At 40.6% G+C, this 21,836-nt stretch overlaps 1 protein-coding gene across 1 annotated transcript; it reads right to left on the bottom strand.

Moving 5' to 3' along the window:
• Positions 1 to 356: 356 nt before the first annotated feature.
• LOC309683091 (zinc finger protein 474-like) lies at positions 357 to 21,488 on the bottom strand (the record flags this gene model as incomplete). Its single annotated transcript, XM_082497294.1, is given in 6 exon segments — positions 357 to 383; positions 387 to 446; positions 448 to 474; positions 476 to 522; positions 13,727 to 13,907; positions 20,784 to 21,488. Coding segments are annotated over 6 exon segments (1,047 nt in total).
• Between the last annotated feature and the right edge of the window lie 348 nt (positions 21,489 to 21,836).

Below are 21,836 nucleotides of genomic sequence, written 5' to 3'. Positions count from 1 at the left end.
AAAAGATCCAACCCTAAAAATGTTCAGCTTTCATTTGTGTAATTGCTTCATTTCTCTCACTGCCCAAGGTCAGAGGGTTTACAAATGTTTAACTAAGTTTTTCTGAGAAAACATGTAACTGAAAAAACAGGTTTCCCATATATGTTTGGCATTCTTCAAAGGGTTCTAGCTTGCTATTGCTCCAAAACATAAGATGATGCACACTGAGAAATGCAACATACGTGGCAATACCTGGGTGTTTTTAAAGGAGTTCAGGCAGGCGCAGTTCAGAATTTGACCTTAACAGCAAGGAACGTCACACATACTGCAAAATCTACCTGCAAATAAAATATATTAGCCTATTTGGACCATCATGATTAGACTGCTTTTGACATCAGACCTTGCTAAATTGAAATTAGCTGGACATTTGAACACAATGCTGCAGACTGCAGCATAGCCATGTTGTTGGTCAGCTTCAGTTACAGCTTTTCCTCTAAGAAAATCTCAGACCTTGTTGGCCCAAGCGGAACTGATTGGAAACATCTGTGTAACCACAATGTGGAAAAGCAGTGGGTATGCACCAGAACTGCTCTCAACAACTGCCATCCTTGTCCTGCTCCACTTTTTGTTCATGACAAACATCTTGCTTGCATTGGAGACTGCCACTCTCCATCCCAGCTAAGCTGGGTTTTTATGGTATTTTTCACTAATGAGCGGAGTGGAGCTTTGACATATCTTCATGCTGATTTTGGCAATAAAATAGATCTCTAAATGGTTCTGCAAGGGCTGGTTCACTTTACTGGTATGGTACTGCAGCTTTTGGATGCCAAGGAATAGCTATTTCATGTGGTTGTTTTAAACTAATTAGCTGTATCAGTGTAATTGTACTGTGCAGAATTTTCTATGCAATTTTATTTAAATGAATGAAAATACATGATTAAAAGTAAATTTCAAAAGAAAATATGAAAGTCTACCCCATAAGTGAGCCAAACAAGTCACCAGCAAAACAACCATCTGTGATGAGAGGTGTTGTAAACAGGTTTTGGGCATGAAAACAACTGCAGAACTCAAATGGTGGGTGATACAGACAGATGGAGTCTATAAGCTGGACTAAGGAAACCCTCAAGAAGCAGAAAAAAACAGAATAAGGGCTGTGTTGTGTTAAACTTTGGCTTCAGATAACTATGAGTTGATCTTTCCCTGTACCTCAGGCTGGATTGCTGGAACTGTCTTACAAAGAAGTGCCAGCTATTAAGGATAAGAGTCTTTCTTCTTGAGCTTTTTGGAGTGCTGTGAAACCCTTAGGCTTGACTGGAATGTGCTGACATCCAGCGTGCACCCCGGACGTGGAAGTCAGCGCTAGCGTTCCCAGGCTGGAGCCACTGAGCAGGGACCTCGGGACATATGCGGCCACCTCCCCTTCTCTGCATAGAGGTTTCCCTTAGAATAGCAGAGTCTGCCAAAATTTGAAAGGGTCACAGGAAGAAATCAAACTGTAGCTCTGATAAGATTCCAGAAACCTTTTCTTAGTTCTAATAAGAAACCTCAAGACATCCATAACATATATATCCTTGCTGTGAACTCTACTGGATAGGAGCTCCCTTCATTCTTCACTCTTAGAAAGACTATGCTACCTAACATTACCTTTGTCACTTATTCATCATCAAGTCCACAGACCATCTTCAGCTCCTTCCTGATACATGAGAAATCTTTGCACAAGCCAACAGCTCCCTCCATCATTTAGGCAGCTTACAGTTAATCACAGCTGGATCCCTTGAGGTATGTAAGCACCTATCTCCTTTAATCACAGACTCACAGGTGAAGTAGAAAGGTCTCTTACTTCCCATGAAAAGAAACTGCCTGTCCAGACCACCTCATACCATAGTTGCATTTTAACCAACTGGCTGGGGCTGGGTTCTCTGGCATTCAGGTCAGCTTCACAGATGATAATGTGTGGAAAACACTAAGGAACCTGCAGATACTTTCCATTGACTGATTCAGAAGAGGTGAGTTAAACTGGCCTGGGTATCCTCCCTTGTCTTTTAAGAAGTGTAAGTTTTGCTAAATCAGATATTCCAGAAATTGTGCTGAGTATTTTTAGTGCCACATCAGTGAAGAATTTGGTATCTAGTCAGTTATGTTACCTAAATGAGATAAGACTGTAAAACGTACAGAGGATCATGGGCATGTCAAGGTTAAGTATGCAGAACTGGAATTCTGTGATTGTAAGTGCTCATTTCTACCCTTGAACTTGTTTTGTTTTTTAAAAAATCAGAGCTCAAATACGTCATGCATGGCAGATCAAACAACCCCTCTGTCTTCCCTTCGATAAGCTGAACAGACTGAGCCTCTTTATTCTCACAGCCACAACTGTTTTTCAAGCTGCATGCTCTTTTTAAATCTTATCTTCCAGTGATATAATGTAAATATTACATATTAAGGGATTAAAATCCCTCCTTGTGGCTCTGCTGAATTATTTGAGTGCATCCAGCTTACTACTTTGTAACATGGCGCGTGCTGTGTGACCCCTGTTTCTGACTCCTGCTTCTTCCGTGCTGCACATATTTTGCATCCCCATGCTAATATACTGAGAAGTGTAACTTTTGCAAGATGTATTAAGAGAAGATACCTCTGTCCAAATGCATCAAATAAGGCTAAATGGTGGAGGAGGGGACGCAGGGAGGAAGACAGCTGTGGGGAAGGCTGGGGTGGCTTTTTTATACTCATCTGAGTCTGGGCTGCACAGGGCCCATGGGGTTCTCTTTTGTAAGTAAACTACACGTTGACAAATGGACTCCATCACTGCCAAGGTCTGGCACCATAGTCTTGTGCTCTGATCTTGCTCCTGAAATATCCTGTCTGCCTCCTAGACACTAAAAAACCCAGCACTTGTGTAAAGAGGGAGTAGACTGGCAAAGGAGGGCTTGGAAATCTGTTTTTATCACAAGCTACATCTGATGGTGCCCTTTTTTTGCTTCTTTCCAGCCTTTAAACCTGGTATAAATAGACAGTAGTAAGTATAACTTGTTTTGAATTGGATGTATTACAAAAACAAAGTAAGAAACCAAACTGAAAGAGCCAGTTTCCTAACCGTTTAGATTTACAAGTCCAATGAGGTAACCTAGGTAAATCTTTCTTCCCTTAAGGTGCCAGAGAAAGCAATGAAGACAAAACACTTACTTGTTTTGAAATCAATCATCTCCTCTTTCTATCCAGAAAATGGTCAGAAATGGAAAATGGAAGCTTATCTTCCATTTGAGACTGTATCTCAAAAATTTTGTGTACATAAATCTCTCCCACTGCTGCTCTGAAGACCTCCTTATCCCAATCAGACTTTGCAGTCTGATCCAACTTCCATATCCAGGTACAAATCCTACTCCAGGTCAACTGCTCGTGACTTCAGAAGTAGTTTGCTCTTGTTACTTACATGTTTGATGGGGTCTACATTCTTGGACAGATAAGGTTCCTGACGACGCAAATACTTTTAAAAGATGCATCTTTCAGTTTTTACTTTTTAATTGCTACCTTTGAAGTCTTAACTACCTAATTCAGAGATACCATTGGCTACTTGCAATATATTACTTAGACTTTTGCAAACTGGTTTTTGTCCTGAAAACTATATATCAATTATTATATTTCGTTATAATCTGGACGAGTCTTCTAGTCCAATATCCAACAGGCTATAATGTAACACAAGGCTGGCCTGAATTTATTCATATTAGACCTATGAATAATTTTTAAAAAAATGTTCATTATTAGTTTGTAAAAATCCTGCCATAGACAATCCAATGCAAATCTCAATATACTGCTCCGTTGTTTCAAAGTTCTGAGTTTCTTATTTCTGAGTCTGTCTAGCACAAAATTCCTGCCTCAGAGACTATTAAATATTTTCTTCTGGAAAGAAGGCTCTGTAATCTGGATATGTACAGGACACCAGTGAGGCACTTCCTAATCTGTTTTTTGAAAAATTGAATAGTCTGAGCTCCTCGTGTCCTACTTGTCAGGTAGATTTTCCAGTTCTATAATCATGGCTTCTTCTCAACCCTATGCAGATTACAACGATTTTTCTTGAGTTGCAAATGCCAGAAGAAATATATATTTAGGGTGAGTCTCTAACCCTTGCATGCCCTAGAGTCAATAATACTCTGTGTACGTCAGTTATGATACTGACTGAGGAGCAAGTGAGTAACAGCATGCAAGAACATAGACAGTCACTCAGGAAACTTCTTGGAGGGTTTTCCAGGCTTGTAAGTTTTGTTTCCTAGTGGACTTCATGCCCCCTGTTGAATCCTGCTTTTGCATGATCCTACTGTCCTGCTGAGTGTGGCATGTCTCCAGACACAGCAAACTAATTTGAACCTACTTTGGTTGACATAATTCAGAAATACAGAATTCAGGAAACCCTATCCCACTGATAGTGAAGCAAAACTAACCACCTGGGCAGACAGGAGCCCTGAAGAAAATATTGATTCAGACAAGAGCCTCCCTAGAATACCTTCTCCATGGATCAGCTCCCTGAACTGGGTAATAAAAATGAGCTTAATTGTCAATTATGAAATTCTGTTGTTAAACAGACATAGGCCATGAAATCTTGTGTGCCATCATAAAGACCTAGAGGAACTAGTTTGATTAAGGCATATACAAGTCAACATCTGATTGATCCCTTAGCTTTTCTATCTCAATCCTGTACCCATATGCTGGTGTGCAACTTGGCCTCAGTGAGTACAGAATCAAATTTTATGTTTACAAATCCTGAACATTTGTATGCTTAAGTATACAAATTGTCAGTGGTCAGGAGCCCATGCTGAAAACATAATTTCTATATGGTGCTATATATCATAGAATCACAGAGTGGTTTAGGTTGGAAGGGACCTTGAAGATCATCGAGTTCCAACCCCCCTGCCATAGGCAGGGACACCTCCCACTAGACCAGGTTGCCCAAGGCCATGTCCAGCCTAGCCTTGAACACCTCCAGGGATGGGGCATCCACAACATCTCTGAGCAACAAGTTCTAGTGCCTCACCACCCTCAGAGTGAAAAATTTCTTCCTAATAGCTAATCTATATCTACCCTCTTTCAGTTTAAAACCGTTATCCCTCATCCTATTAGTACACTCCCTGATAAAGAATTCCTCCTAATCTTTCCTGCAGGCCCCCTTTAAGTAGTGGAATGATGAAATAAGGTCTCCCTGGAGACTTCTCCAGGATGAACAGCCCAAACTCTCTCAGCCTGTCTTCAGAGGAGAGGTGCTCCAGCCCTCTGATCATCTTCATGGACCTCCTCCGGACCTGCTCAAATAGGCCCATGTCTTTCCTACATTGGGGGCTCCGGAGCTGGACACAGTACTCTAGGTGGGGTCTCACCAGAGCAGAGTGGAGGGGCAGAATCACCTCCCTTGACCTGTTGGCCACACTTCTTCTGACACAGCACAGTATACAGTTGGCTTTCTGGGCTGCAACCACACGTTGGTGGCTCATGTTGAGCTTCTCGTCAATCAGCACCCCCAGGTCCTTCTCTTCAGGGCAGCTCTTGATCCTTTCTCTGATGAGCCTGTATTTGTGCTTGGGATTATCCCGACCCACTTGCAGTACCTTTCAGTTGGCTTGGTTGAACTTCATGATATTTTCCAGGTCTATGCCTGGGAGAATTCACAGGTCTATGTAGGTTCTCACTATCTTTTAGATAGAAACTGACATTGCATTTACAATTTTTTCATTCCTCAAGCTGTGGTCTACTAAGTGCTGGTATTCTTTAAGAAAAAGGGTCCATGAAACTGTTTTGTTAAACCCTGATGGGTATTTTTTGCTACTGCCCTTAAAGATGTGGGACCTTTTGAAGCTTGTATGGGAACTAAAGGACTGTGACATTCTCAACTTGCTAAACTATACTACTTTACATGTAATATTTATCTGCAGTTATGGGTTCCTTCATTAATGTCCAATTTTTTGAAGTCTGCAATTAAACTCTTTTAGCTTGACTATTATCTTCAGGATTGCTTTTCTAAAATGTGTAATTTTTTAATTGGAACTGGTAGGTCCAACTGGCTGAACTAAAACATCAGTCAGGGCTTTTATTTAGAGTCTGAAAGTGGATGCTCATTTTTTTAATGTGATTGGACTTTGGTTGTCAATCCATGTTCTGACTTTCTGTATATTTTGTCCAGGAATAGTTTTAGCCGCTATCAGCATATTTGTGAAAAACTAGATGGAATGTCATTGTTTTTGAAGTACAAGAAAACATTTTTCAGCTCTTTAAATGTGTTGTGCCAGTAGGAAACGTGGGATTGATCTGGAAATCACCGTGAGCCAACAGTGGACGAGATAAGGTTAAGTGACAAATCGCTAAAGTATGGAGACAAAGGAAGCAAAGTAGCTCAATTTCTCATTTCCTTTTCCTCTTCTTCAAAAAAGTCAGTTTGATAAATGCCAAGCAATAATGAAAAATGCTCATAAGATTTCATTTTAACTCTGTTGAGAGCAAACCATGAAGGCACTGTCAGTATTTCCCCCAGCGAACAAATCTTGCCACAGAATTCACCATCATCAACACTGGCACAAACTAACACCAGAGCTGGTGAGCTTAGCAGAAAAGCTCATGACAGAGTAACCTGGAGATGTGAGGGACAGCAATATCCTGTCAGTGTTTGAAATGGGACAATATGGATTCCCATGTTAGTGATTTTTGTGTTTCTACATATTTTGAAAAGCATTGTACGCACGATGTTATGGAGGGACAGGGAAGTTACAGCCTCTGAGGTCTTTCTGAGGGGTGTTGCCTCCTGCTGAATTCCTGCGTGCTCTGGTATAGCCATCAGCCCTCACAGCCCAACATTGACTTGCCTCTGTGAGTGGTAAGGCACACTGTGTCACAGATCCCATGTTAAGTTCAGAGCTCAGCAGCAATCACCTATAAGTAGAGGCAGCTCATAATTTGCCAAATCATTATTTGACTCCCTCAAAGGCTGATGTAGAAACCATACTTCAGGCTTGTGGCTTCAGGAGCTCCCATATAGTGGTATTTCTGGGCAAGACACAACATCACACTAAAAGTACAGTTAATATCAGTACTTTTGTGATTGTTTATAAACACTCTGCTCAGGTCATCAGGCAGATTTTATTGCTTTTCGGGATAATAATCCAGAAAATAAAAAATAGACAAGAGTAGAACTAACAATGAAACACAGAAAAACTGTTGTTATAGGTGAAATTTCTGACAGATCTAAAATCACCAGGCCTCCAACTCCAACTTTCAGAATGACACAGGGACTCTGATATCTGAATCCCACCAAGAGGCAGGGCTAAATTTTTAATGCCAAAGACTGCAAAGGCTGTTTATTTGCTTTAAAACATGTTTCTGCTCTTGAAGTGACTCTATAATGAATCTTGATGACTCTGTGAGGCATATGTAGTAAAAGAATGCATATCATGTCTGACACGAAGCGGGGTTCAAGAAGAGGAAGAGAGAAGACAAAGGTGAGATTGCATGACATCCATAATCTTCCAGTTACCAAGCCACTCATCAGCAGGCCAGCACTTGGTGTGAATTACAACAGCTGCCAGGGTCTTGCAATGTATGTTGCCTGCCAACAGCTCCTAGGAGACAGTCTAGCAATCACAAACTAGTGCCCCTGTTCTTCTTTCCTCAGGCCACATGCCTTCTCCCAGCCAAAAGGAGGAGGGATGGCACCCGTCCAGCTCCACCAGTGACTCTCCTTACATTGGAGACACTAACAAGGACAGATTTGTGGGGTTTACACAGCTTTGCACTGTAGAACAGAAACGGAACCTTTGACTCCTGAAGATATCTATCTTCAGACAATACAATTCTCATTCTGAAGATGAAAGGGCTGCTGAGGTGCCATTGATTGTTTTGGAAATTACTTTCACCAAAGAATGCTGGTACCTCTCCCAGTCTGAATTAACAGCCCGCCAGGGCTGGAGCCAGGAGCGTTCCTCTAATAACAGAACAATGATATTACTTCTTATTTCACTTATGCCACAAATCACACAGCTTGATAGCTTGGAAAAGAAAAAAAGTTGCTAGTACCCATATTTCATTTTAGTGTGTATGAAGACATCCACTTCATCTGATTTGCAAGTACAATAGTAAGTGTGAATGCTCTGAGAAAAGTCACATCAGTCACACAATACATAACAGCCAGCTGTAGGCCTTAAGCCTGAAGGTGAAAACATACATGAGGTACAGTTTCTTTCATGATATCAGGAAGCCTATATTGCTGGTTAACAACTTGTATTGGATTTTTTCATACCTTTTGAATAACCTCACTGACTACTTAATAAAACACTTCAGAGTGAGTAAAATAATAATAAAAATTGCTCTCTGCTGTACCTTGTTAAAGTAAATATTACCTCCTCCATGTGTTTAACCTATTCACTGACGTGTTTTGGCACTGATTCTGCTACGTAACATAATAGTATTTTTCAAAACAGCACATTAAAACACCTTCCCCACTGTTTTCTTGTATAATACCTACCCCTTTTGCTCATACTGGCACTCTGTTATGGTCACATTTGGCACAGAGGGCAGGGTGGCATTTTATTCCATCCATCTGACACATCATGCTTGTTTTGGCTTGACATAAAAATACGTTTTCTTTTACCAAGTTCACGACAAAGATGTGCTCCTCTGACTTACAAAATTTTTTGCGTGATCGTTTTATTGAGCTGAGGATAAATCACATGGTCAGTATCATTCTTAAGCAAGAAATGTTCCAAGAAGAGGGCACTCTTGGGGTGTTTTCTAATAACAGCCGGTCTCTGCTTCCACCCCATGGCTGGATGCCTTTATATGGCAATGTTTCACTAGTAGCGGTCAAGGGCTTCATGGGCTGCACTGTCCCACAAGGATGTAAACACTGGAGTGCTCCATGGATTTAAGCTCTGAGTGGGAGTCAATGAATAGTCTTGTGTCAAAGATGGACAAGGACACAGACAAAAAACCCAAAACAACAAACTCAAAGGGTCTAGTTAGTTTCTCTGGTTAGTCAGTCTAGACAAGTCTTCAACAGAGGGAAAACAAAATTTTCAAAGAATTTTCCTGATCAACGTGACTCCGGCTTTGCTTCCACTGAGATTCAATGAGTTACTCCTCATTGAAGCTCTCATTTCCTAAAAGTTGTCTGAAGCTTCAGTTTCTGAAACAGTAGGTGAATATATTCACTGAGCAAGGGACATGTAGCCAAGTGTCCCCACGGACAAGTGAGCTCCTGACATTATACCGTCTCTCCCAGTCTCACAGATCTGTGGAAAAGCAAGACGACAAGATAGATCCCTGTGGGATACTCTCTTGGGGGTGTCTGCATTGAAAGGCCCCTAACAGCTATGGCTCATTTCTTTCTGCCCTTCGCTGAATGCAAACAACAAACATACCATGTAAAATGGGAAATGCATGCAGAAGGCCCAACTTCTTTCAAAGGTCCAGATAGCTAGATCTGAAAGGCTGTGAAAGGAATGGGCCTGAAGAGCATTCCACCCTCGACCAACAGAGATGACAAGAGCACAGCGATTCAGAAAGCAACCTGGGAGCATTCTTCACTTGTGTTCTCCTGCACTCAACAAAGCACAGGCTTGAGAGAAGTAAGATGATAGTTAACAAATCTACCACCTAACAAACTGGAAGTAGTGAAAGCTCCATCCCTGGAGGTGTTCAAGGCCAGGCTGGATGGAGCTTTGAGCAACCCGGTCTAGTGGGAGGTGTCCCTGCCTATGGCAGGGGGGTTGGAACTAGATGATCTTCAAGGTCACTTCCAACATAAACCGTTCTATGATTCTATGATTACTTTCAAGTATTCTTATGCCATCCTTCTCAAACTGTGGTTTCAAGGTGATGCTACCTGAACAACAGAAATGAGGAGGCTTTTTTGCTACTTCTGGACTAAAAAGTCACCATATTTGACCTTACAATACAGTAGCAACTGCTGATTTTACTCTGGAGACTTTTGGGTCATGTGATCTGATGACACCCTACAGTTTTGATTCCCATGGCTCTCCAGGTGGATTTTATTTCTCTAATGGTTTGGCTGAAAGATATGGATGAATGCGTGTGTATTCATGTGCGTGTGTGTAAGCATGCATGCATATGCATGCATGTGTATTGCATCCACTTCATGTTGCTGGTTTCGGTTTACAGGACTTCTGGTGGACGATCAGTCTGTCTGGAAGAAAAGTACGCCCACAAATATCACATGGAACTAGCTGGTTCTGGGCGCTGATCCAGGCAGCCTCATTTAAAGAATCAAGATCATAGAAAACTTTGGCTGGAAAATTAAAAAAAGAAAGTATCAGCTTTCATTCTGGAGACCCACATTCAACTCTTTATGGAAAATATTTTCAGGAAATACCTGTTGACTGAGCCTTTCAGTTTAACCAAACCATATTGCTTTTGCAAATGAAAAAGAAAGAAAAGAAAGAAGCAAAAGAGTAAAAAATATATAAAAAAAGACTCTGCTTTTTGTCCCAAGGGTTGAATTAAATTAACTTCAAACTGAATCATTTTGTATTGTATGAAAGTACAGAGAAAACATCATGCTGTGTGTTATGATATGCATTCTCAGCTAATTATTAACATCTTTGCATACTTACTATTATCAGCAAATTTCACTTTTTGGCTTTACTTCAAGTTCTGTTTAATGTGCATGTGTTATCTGACCATGGCAATGGGTGGGAGCGTATCGTACTTGGTACTATGCTCTTTGTACTGCTCTGGACAAAGGCCCCAATTTTCTTCCTGTTGAAGTCTATACAAGTTTTGCCAATAAGTGGAGTAAAGTTTAGGTAAGCCTAAAACCTTACAGTAAAAAACCTACAGTTCTTTTAAGCCACGACTTCCAGTGAGGTCATTGCACTGATGCATCTATTGTCTTCTAAACACTAATCCAGTCTTACCCTCAGTTATTTTCCACTGTGGGAAGAGTGACTGCTCTGAAAGCTCAGGAGCATTCTTTAAACACTCACATCAGATGTATTTTCAAGATTTTATTTGAGTATAAAAAAATCTTGTTTACTTTCATCTTGAAATGGACTTTCATCTTGAAATGGACTCTCACATAGTGTTGTTTCAAACTGGTTTCCAAAAAAGCCAGGTAGGTTGCTTAATACCTGGATTTAGATCTTAAGAGTTTTCATTTGAAGTACATGCATAAAAAAATCTACATGGCTTGATCTGAAGACATGTTTGCTTTGCTCTTCTCAAAAGGTATGACAATACAGAAAAAAAGACTAAAAAATTGGTTTTGTCTTTGAACTGTTAGCAGCAGACAATTTTTAAAAGAAAAGGACTTGTACATATAAAAATATTCCATGGTTTCTGTCATTGGCACATGATAGAGCTCTTCATTAAAGGCCCATACAGTTTTAATATGATTCATATCCAATGGTTCACATAACCACAATAAGCCTTAGATCTCTTAATATGCCTGTTCCTAATGTTCTTTTTGTTAGAAGAGCAACCAAGTAGTGTTTCTTTTCTTGGCTGAGACAAATAACCCCTTTGCTTGCAGGAAATGAACGTGTATTTTCTGTACTTTGGAAAGTTTATTGAATATTAAAAAAAAAAAAAAAAAAAAAGAGAAAGAGAGATGACTTTCTCCTTGCAGGCATGTGTTAGGCATTCCACAAACAAAACACTGTGTAATCAGGGCAGCGGTTGTCTCCCTGCAACACTTGAGTTTTCAGAAAAAGATTTATGTAAGTTATAAAAAGTTTTATGTAAGCAGTTAATATTTCTGAGCTTTTTTTGAACAGTGCCTGTTCCATTCAACAACAGGGGTAATCCCTTCTCCCTAAATTGAGAAACTGTGAGACATGCAGTACGTGTATGTGGTCTCAAGGTCAGTTATAGCATTTACCAGATGATCGAGAGTAAGTCTTACGGAAAAAGAACAACACTGAGATTATTTTCTCGAGGCCAGGAGCATGAGGCAACCGCAGGGGGAACAACAATTTCAGCTCAAGCTACAGAACTGATCAGACTTGCATCAGCAGGCATTTAGGGACAGATGCTGGAAGCAGGTCAGTGTCCCCTGGGGAACCGTGGGCACACAACACCTCATAGGAGATGCACGGCGCCTGATATGACTCATTGCATAAATGAGACAATTTTCTGATTCATATCTGGGAGCCTTCTCCTGGATTGTTCTCTCAAAGAGTGGTTGTCTTGCTGCTTCCACTGCCTCAAAATAAGAAAAGGGTATTTCAAAATAACCTGATTTGTCCTTTGCATCCGCCTTTGTCAGATGGAATTCTCATTTTCTTCATTTTTTCTACCACTCAACATGTAATAATTAAAAAGAGCTTAACAATAAAAAGAGAAAATACAACGAAAATGTCTTTTGAACCTCTCTTTTACTGCAGATTCAACTCTGCTGCTTAGCATCTGCTAACGAAGTCCTGATTTGATATTATTTGAGCTGCGACTATTATTATTTTGAACAGCTGGTTAGTGTTCCCAGTGAGCCTGCTCTCTTCTGCGTGTGTCTTCTGGGGACATATTTCTTTGTACTGCTGTAAACTGATCTAGTGTATGACTCTTGCACAGTGAGTTGTAGGAGAATTTGTCTACTTTTCCAGACATTAGGGGAAGCTGCAGGAAATTATGAGGAATATATATAAAAAAAAGAAGTGGGTGAGTTAACTGCTTGTGAACAAGTGGTCCAAACTTGGCCCAAAGTAGCTCAGACCAGCTGGCAGGGCCAGGGAAAGCATTTAGATGAAATGGTGAAATAACTTTATGTGGGAATGGGGAAGTCCTGGGAGCTGCTTCCAGGCAAAGCACAGATAAGGTTTCCATTTGCTCCTACAGTAAGCACACACCCCTGGGGTACATATGGGAGCCCAGCTCTGTGAGGTGCTGAGGATCATCAGTTTTTATTGATTTGAAGAAGTGGGATCTAGGCATCTTACAAAACAGAACCCACAGCACAAACACACACAATTGGCATAAATAAAATGTTTATTTTATACTACATATATTTTTTCCCCACTGTGCTTATATTATAATGTCTCAAAAAGAAAGCTTCTAAGGCTGGTGAATAAAAAGGGACCAACAACATCCACGGATGTTCATTTTAGAAGATAGTGTGTTTTTATCTATAAACACGTCTATAAACCTGAAACTACAGTGTACGTTATCGGTAGGTTTTACAAATACCTTATTTTCTACCAGTCATCATGCATCTAGTATTGTATTTCTATTTCACCACAGAACTCCAATTTTCATGGCCGCTCACTGTTTACCACTGCTAAGTGTTAGCGTCAGGCTTTTTTTACAACCAATACTATAGTTGTACAATCTGGCTGAAGTGTCTATCCCTATGTTGCCTGAAGGGTATTCGACTGCATGTGTCAAGTCCTCACGTTATTCTTGGGCGCTTTTGCCCATTTTAGAATATGCCTTTCTACAGTGTTGAAAGTAGTCAAAAGGTAGTGATGTAGCTGTGAAGCAGGTTGCTACTTTTCTTGTGTTTTCATTCAGAGCACACTGACACGTAAAGAGGACTGTCCCAGGAGGGATATCCCACAAGGCAACGACTAGCCTCACTTCTCATGGATGCAGCACAAAAGGAGAACAGCATACTTAAAAGAAAGCTTAAAACAAGCCATGATAGCTACCTTCTCTTTGGAGCAAAATGAAGAAATACTTAGAAATCATTAAGCTACTGCTTAAAATTCTTTTTTTTTTCCTCCCTCCCACTTTCTTCCTCCCATTTCCTCATTTGTCTGTAGCTTACCTTGTACGGCACTGACTTCAGGCTTTTTGGGCTCTGACCTTTTCAAGTGCTTGGGTAGCATGTCATTCTCCTGGTGCCATTTTTTCAGGCATTGTGGCTCATGAATACTGATAGATTTTGTTCCGTACTCACGGCCACATATGTAACAAATCACTGCTGGTGGCCGTCTTATCACTTGTGCCTGCAAATAAGAATTGTGAAGAAGAAGAAATACTGTTTTCAACATTCATTTTGAATCAGAACAACTTTAGATGAAAACAATCATGTAGATTAAGGAACCGATTAATATCTGTAAAATCAGTGTAACCGTTTATAGCAGTTTTGTTTTGTCTGGATTCAGTCTTGAAGCTTGTAAGAGATACTGCCTCATTAACCGGCCACCTGGAACAGGTAGGCTCCTTCTGGAGATAATGGGCTAAAAATTCATGTGTGTCACCTAACTAATACTTAGCTAGGTAGGTTTTAGCTCTTTTATTTTCACACCACACCAAGTTCATGGAAATGCTAAGTCTTCGTGTGCAGAAATAACTCCCCTGCTTGATGAGGTTCCTGCAGCACAGTGTCCATCTTAAATGTTGAAGCCCCTTTTTTATCTACCAAACAGAAGTAACATGGGAAGCAGCAACAAAAGCTTCCTCAGCTGAACTGCTGGTGTCCAGTGCAGTAGCACAAAGACCCCACCTCCAGGCATAACACAGTTGAAACGCTGTGTCCAGCCTTAGCATCTGTCTTAAGTTGGACAGCCAGGGCAGCTGTCTCAGGCTTGTGATTGCGGTCCCTAACCCCGCATTACTTCTGCCACAGATGAGTTAGCTGGTGGAATTCTTGTCCTTGAAGGATTAAGACCAATCCAGGATATTTCAGGATAGGGGGGGGAGCACAAAATAGGAGCTGTTGCTTGTTTATCCTGCAGGCCTTAGTGTGAACTTTGCCAGTGACTGCAGCGAGGGCAGAAGTGGACTCTAAGCAAGTCATTGTTTCTGCACTGCAGATCTGCTTTTGTTTGCAGAGAAAAACAGCTCAACAGAAGACAAGAATCCCTCAACCCCAAGCCCCACAAATACATATGCTAAGCTCGAAAAACATATAATTACTGTGGTATTGCAGATTATGGATTTGACTGTGTCCTTAGGCACGTCCCGGGCTAGGCGTGGTGTCAATACCAGCCCTGCTCCAGTAGCAGCGTAAAAACGTACTGCAGAGACAGCACTTTGGGGCACAGTGATGGGTCTCACAGCTGCCAGCACTTCCTGCACTCCTGACTGCAGAATACCAGTAAGAGACGAGCTATTCCCTGCCCTCCTACAAGGTGGAGGGACAGCCATGCCAGACCAAACACGGGAAGCCTTTCTCACTCAAACAAGGGAGGTGGGGGGATTTCATTTTTTCCTCTGCTGCTGTGTAAGACAAAGCATAACCTGTTCCAGTATTTACGACTCCCTCTGTCAGCCCATCAGTGTATTCAAGAAATTCTGGGCAGCTCTTCTTGCATTTATGTTACAGTCTGAAAATGTCATTAGTGAACAATCTGCATAAGCTTTCTTTCCTGTATCACACATGTAAACTCAATTACATGAAGAAATACTACTCTACAAAGTGTATTTTTGCTGGGAAAAGTTGGACTTCATCTGGAAAGTTCTCACAGTGAATTTAAATATAACTTATCCAAAGACAGTCTTTCCAAAGACATTTTCATCCTCTTAACTTCCAAATGGAATTTCCCTAGCCATCTTCGATAACAAGGTATTTTTTTATGTATTTTATATATATATATATATATCTCCTTCTCTTCCTATTCATAACTGAATATAGTAACAGCTGTTTTAGGAATGCCCTCTAATTTTTCATTACCAATTTTTGCCTGCTTCCTTCAGCACTTGAGCTAGACCTTGTCTGATTTGGAGACAAGACTCTGGATCCAGACACAGAGTCTTCTGAAGGCAGTGTATATTTCTTTGTAGGCTTTGTAGAGCTTTAGATAAGGATACTATAGTGTAAACTCTTGAGGTCAGAGGATTCATTTCAGTGTGCATGCTTGCTATGTGTATGCTTTAACACTTTAGAAATGGTTTTCTAAAAAAATGCTGGGTGTAAAACCACCCGTAGTGAATGGAGATAGCGTTGTAACTCTGACTGCTTCATTCAAGTCAGTTACGCTTGTTCTAAAGTCATTGTGATGTCCCACTACTGAATAGCTGCCAGGGACCTGCAAGACAAAGTTAGTGATCTCCATCCAGTGCAATCTGGATACATTTCCACAGTTCCGAGAAGGTCCTTTTGGTAGTCTCACCTGAAAACTAAAAGACTGAATGAGCAGTAATGTGATCCCTCCTCTCCTGACAGAGAGTTTATAGGTGGATTTTGTGCTGCAACTGAGCAAAAACAGGTCTACAGCTAAACAGAGGATTCTGTTTTCCAAAGTTATCAATTGGGATTAAGTCATAACTAAATCCTATTTGTTGGAAAAAAAAGTGTTTAAAAAATGTGTTCAAGTAGAAATGTCTCTGTTTTGTAACTTCCACAATTAAAAACTGTACAGAAACAATAGCAGAGACCAGAATTAATTAGAAGGAATCAGACCACTCTAAGGATGGAATTATTTTTTTCCAGAAATTTAGTGAGTTTGAACCATCACCGCACATCAAATTATATACGCAAATCCTTCTCTGTAAATACACACATGTTAAAAAGATGAAAAATAAAACATGAAGGAGAATATCCTTAATAGTGGCAGTAACACCTCTTTTGTGGCTTGACTGGGGAATACGAGGTATGATAAGCTTTATTTGGAACTTCTACAGCTGATGATATTTATCCTTTATTTCTTTTTCTCTTCAGAGTGTGCCTATCCCAAATGTCACATCTGGAGGCCTGCAGTTTGAAACTAAACTATTTTTGGAATCACCACAATTTTCCAACCCAAACTACTCACAGGCCAGTGACTAGGCTGTCTGCTCACTGCTTTGTTTTTCACTTTTAAAAAGGGTTGTAGGGAAGGTCTGTTTCTGAGGATATGTGTTATTATAAAAATACCTACAAATACCTAGCAGTGCAGTTAGGCTTTCCTCTGGTGTCTCAGTATTTTCTTTTTTCTCCAAGACTGCTAAGTATGTCTGTGTGACCATGAATGAAGTTATTTAGCTCAGAGGGCTACGCAACTATGTATTTTCAATAGACCTGACATTACTTGAGGTTAGCCCCAGGCAGCTGCTGTGGTGTTACATGAGGTCAGATCCTCCCATACTGCACAAAGCTTTTAATTTCTTCTTAAGTACACTCAATTAGACTGACTCCCAAACTCCCCTCCATAAATATTTATCATCCAAGACTGCACACACCCCCATCTTTCTTATTAGTTTAATTATCCGTGTATTTTAATGGGAGGAGGGGAGGCCTCCTGCTCCAGGCCAGAGCTCTCATCATAGGCTTGAATCGCCCAAGGAACAGAGATTCAGGAAAAGATTGGTGCAAATTTGTAGCAACAATATCGTGTTGTGTGAAAGCAGCCATTTCCATCCATTCCTCTCCGGAAAGTAAGAGGCATTTTGCATAAGGGACAGGGACAAGCTCTGTCATGGCTCTCATGACCATCCAAAGGTGCATTTCACAGCCTTCTGGAGTGCTTTCAGCCACTGCCCTGACACAACAACAGACTAACTTTTGGACTGGTCATACGCCTGTGTATGAAATTTCCTTGAGCAGCAAGGTTATTCTGCCAGGTTACACAGGTAATTAAAGATTTACTCCACTGGAAGCACCAGAATATTGCATTTTACTCCTGATGTGCTATCTTGTGGAAGAAATACCTCAGTATTATGAATGCAGCGTTTGTATAAAAGCAGAAAGACAGGAAGCTCACTCATTCTCATTGATAATATTCAATAAGTTTCATTTAAACTATCCATTTACTGTCCATCCTCATCTAACTTTCTGTATTTACAGCATTACAGTATTTGTCAGCTTTGTCCTAAAAAGATGTTCAAAACTGCCGCAACCGAGGCAAAGCTTATCCTTCATTAGAATTACACAGCATCTGAAGTTTTCATTTTACCAAGTGACTACATGACTTCATGTTAGATCAGGATACAACATCAACATTTTGTTGTTACACATGTTTTCAAGACTTATGTGGTGTTAAAATGCACTACAGTACAGTAAAGGAAGATCACTGAAATATTTTTAGGTAGTTAACTTGATAAGAAGGAAACAGCAGATGGCAGCACCAGATGCTAGTGACACGTCTGATAGGATTTTAGTATCAGCATTATCTGTTGTCAAAATAACCTGTAACACATATACCCACAGCAAGTCATTAACACTCACTTGCATGCAGCAGACATTTTAGTCTATGAAAGAATAAAAAGCACACTCTGCTCTAGATCAAGTCTGAATCTCAGTAGTTCCAGACATCACTTCCATTGCCTGGGGTACCACAGCAGAATCCAAACCAGAATTTCTGAGCTGGTGTGATCCTTGGAAGTCTCTTAAGCATAAGCTCTTGTTTGTTTTACACAGCCAGACATGTTTAGCTCAGATGTGTTCAGGCATTCTGAGTGAGGACAGTCAGTGGAAGAGGTGGCTTATGGATGCTGCTGAGTCCCCACCTCTAAAGGCATTTAATGCCAAAGTGATTAAGTGTTTGTCCATACTGATACTGGTCTGGCTGATCCTGCATTTGCTAAGGGATAGAGGTCCAGGACAGAGGCACACAGGAAAAAGTGCTTGCAGTTGTAAAGTTAAAATGCCCTTCACGTGTACCACCAAATCTTTATTTTTAAAATAAGGAAAACCCAGCTTTTTAATTTAGGACATCTTTCATTGCATAAATTAATTTGACAGTAGCACTACCTTTCTTAAATACACTTACATAAGGGTTGGGGTTTTTTTCAGTTATTCCTTGCCTCTGACCTTTTTGCGGAATCAGGACTTTAAACAGGTACTTAAATAATTCACTGTCACAGTGAATAGGCCTGTTAAGTGAGACACAGACTGACCCAAATGCTTTCCTGCCAAGACCAAAGCATATTGCTGTTTTGCTCCACTACTGCTATTTTTTAACAGAACTAATAAGCAGCTGAGTAGCTGGTAAGGTGAGCAAAATTAAAACCATATGCTGGAAAAAGATGAAGACTGTAGAGGAGACCTAGACCTCATCCCAGTTCATAGTGAATCTGCAGTCCTTCCATGAGCTTATTGCTTTTCAACATCCTTCAATGTGTGGACCTTTCAACTGGAGGTGGAGACCCTCACACAGAAAATTTAAACCTATGGAAAACAGGCTTCATTTGACCACCTATAGAAGCAGTCTGCCAGTCCTAAACAGCCCGTGGGATCTCGGGATATTTCTTTCACTCTTTCCATTCCTGTGTCTGCCTCCCATGTGCACCTCTGTAAAAAAGGACAGCTCTAAAAATAATAAAGGATCTCAGAGGGGTAAAATCCATCATCCCTTCCTGAAAATCACTGTTAATAATAAAGTCCTTCAGAGTCAATTACAAACAGCAAGCTGTACAGCCTCATTAGTTCTGCTGCAACTTAGGAACTGTAACTGCTTGGAAGTAAAGGAAGAAACCTGTTGTTCACAAAGAAGAGAGAACAGATTCGAATACATTTCATTCTGGCTCTGCGGAGCTCACAGAAGTAAAAAGTGGTAATAAAGTTGTTGTTCAACAAGTCACCAGATGTGACTGAATCCACACAGGGAGCAGATATGTTGTGCAAGAGGGCAACATTTTTACAGAGTCACTCTCAATGCCAAGCCACACTCTAAACTTGTTGGGTTTTTTATGACATTATAACTATGGACATTCACCCTCCCGCTTTCTTTTTTTAAAGATACAGAATTATGTGTCATGGACAGAACTCTCTGCTTCATACCCATGCCTTTCATTGAACAGTCAGCTTTAAAGCAATGCCAGGTTTTTTGGTAAATGGTACGATGTAGTGTAACACAACAAGAACATCACCTTTCCTATAGCTATAGATGCACCTGTGCAGCACTTTGAACTCTTTGCGGGTTGCTTGCAATTTGCTGACAAAAGACGTCAGGAGTGGATCTAATTTGCCAATATATATCAATTAGTGGGCTCAAATAGAGTAGTATAAAAATGCATCACATTGTCTTTATTCTTATGTTTGTTAGGATAATGCTATTACCTCCATTATATTCAGCAGCTGAAAAACTGAAATACAGCATGCTTTGTCTTTTAAAACATTTTAAGAAATGTTCTGCATAGCATTGCATTCCTTTGGTGACTGAGAAAGTTACATCCCATTTTCAAATGTAACGTAGGCAATCAGGAGTCCAACACTCATCAGGGAAAAAAAAAAAAGCGCCTTTTATTTTAGACACTGGGCCTAAATTTAGACATCTATCTTTTACAAAACTCCTGGCCAAAAGACAACTTGTGCAGAAACAAATGCAGAAATATGCCATTTTCCAAAACTTTGTGTAGCTTTTGGATAATGTGAATCAGCTTCTTTATTCCTGGATCTTGAATCAAATTCAGTGGAAAGAAATGTGCAGTCTTATTTTGTTGTTGTTATACTCTGAGTTGCTGCCTTTGAACATGCAGTCCTCAGTAAACTTGTGTTCCACGCCAAGGTTAAGAATAACGGTAAAAAATGAAAATCACGGGAGTGTTTACAGGATAACAAAACATTTTATTTCATATTAGCTAAATAAAAATACCTAAAACCTGCTAAAACATATAACATGCAAATCTTGCCTAAGCTGCTCAACAAAATCTCCTAGGGGACAACAGCACAGAACAGTCCCTTTTGGGGATGTAACTCTCACAGGACCACAGAGTATGAGAACCGAACTACTCCCTTTCAACAGGAAAATCAAAAGAAATACGAATATATAGTTTCCCTTAGGCACACAGTATTCCCCTTTTCCTTTACCTGCTAATCACTAGAGAAACACTTGCACGGAGCCAAAAGATCCTTCTGAAGGAAAGTGATTTTAAATTTGATGGGGACCCAGATTCCTCTGGAGTGCCTAGCATCAAAATGCATCCACACCCTTTCATACAGCACATGTTTAGCAATTTACCTTGTCTGATACGGCTGGGGCAGCCCCGCTCTTTCCTTGACAGGTCTTGGATGGATCATCACTTGCTGAGCCAGACACAGAGCTTGGGCCTTTACAAGATTTACGGGGGCTAGAGCTTGACAGCCCCATACTGCTGCTACCTCCTCGGCAACTCTTGTGGTGTACAATGAGACGGTCAGGAAGGAAGGTTCGGCCACAGTTTCCACAGGGCAGGAGCTGGGCTTGAGCGCTATGATAAGCTGCCTCATTTTCAGCTGCAGGTGTACAGGAATCACCAGTAAGGACCTCGGGTTTCCTGGGCTCTGCTCTTCTGAGGTGCCTTGGTAGCTGATTGTTTTCAATGTGCCACTTCTCTAGGCACTGAGGTTCATGTATAGAAATAGACTGTGACCCAAATTCTCTGCCACAGATATAGCATACCCTGAAGCAAGGTCTTCTTGGTGGGATGATGGGTCGATTGAGTGGCATCCGTGACATGTTTGAAGAATCTGACCGTTTTGATATTATTGCAGTGCCTGGTCGCTTTTTCTGGGGTCCAGCTTCTAGATGTACAACTTTGGGCAAAATTCTGGAAAGATCTGACACATTAGACGGTGAAACCTGTTCTGAAGGCAAGATGCTAGAGACAACAGCAGGGGCCTCTCCAGCACTTGGCAGAGCGTTACAGGTTTTGTTCACATTCTTTTTCTTGATGTCTGTTTCCATGGAGTGTACAACATTTCAAGAAACTTCTTTCTCTCTTACGTATAAAGAGCTTGGGAAAGTCTGTTATTCAGCATGATGCTCCATCTTCTTAATTCTGTTTCATGGGCCACACAGAATATACTATGGACTTTACAGCTGGAAAACCGCACCTAATGGCAATTTCAGTAGGGAAAGAGAGTTTCTGAGAGTTTGCGCTTTGCCTTTTGGTTTTACATGAACATGAAACAAATTAAATCAGTACATATTAATAAACACTATCTCTTTTGCTAAGGTTACCAACCAGTAGCTTATCACAAGGTTCAGTTTACCTTACTACTTAGTTATATTTTTAAATAGCAGACAAATAAT

This window comes from Vanellus vanellus (assembly GCF_965231255.1).
Source record: "Vanellus vanellus genome assembly, chromosome: Z".
NCBI classification, from domain to species: domain Eukaryota; kingdom Metazoa; phylum Chordata; class Aves; order Charadriiformes; family Charadriidae; genus Vanellus; species Vanellus vanellus.
This window is presented reverse-complemented; position numbering and strand designations above follow the sequence as displayed.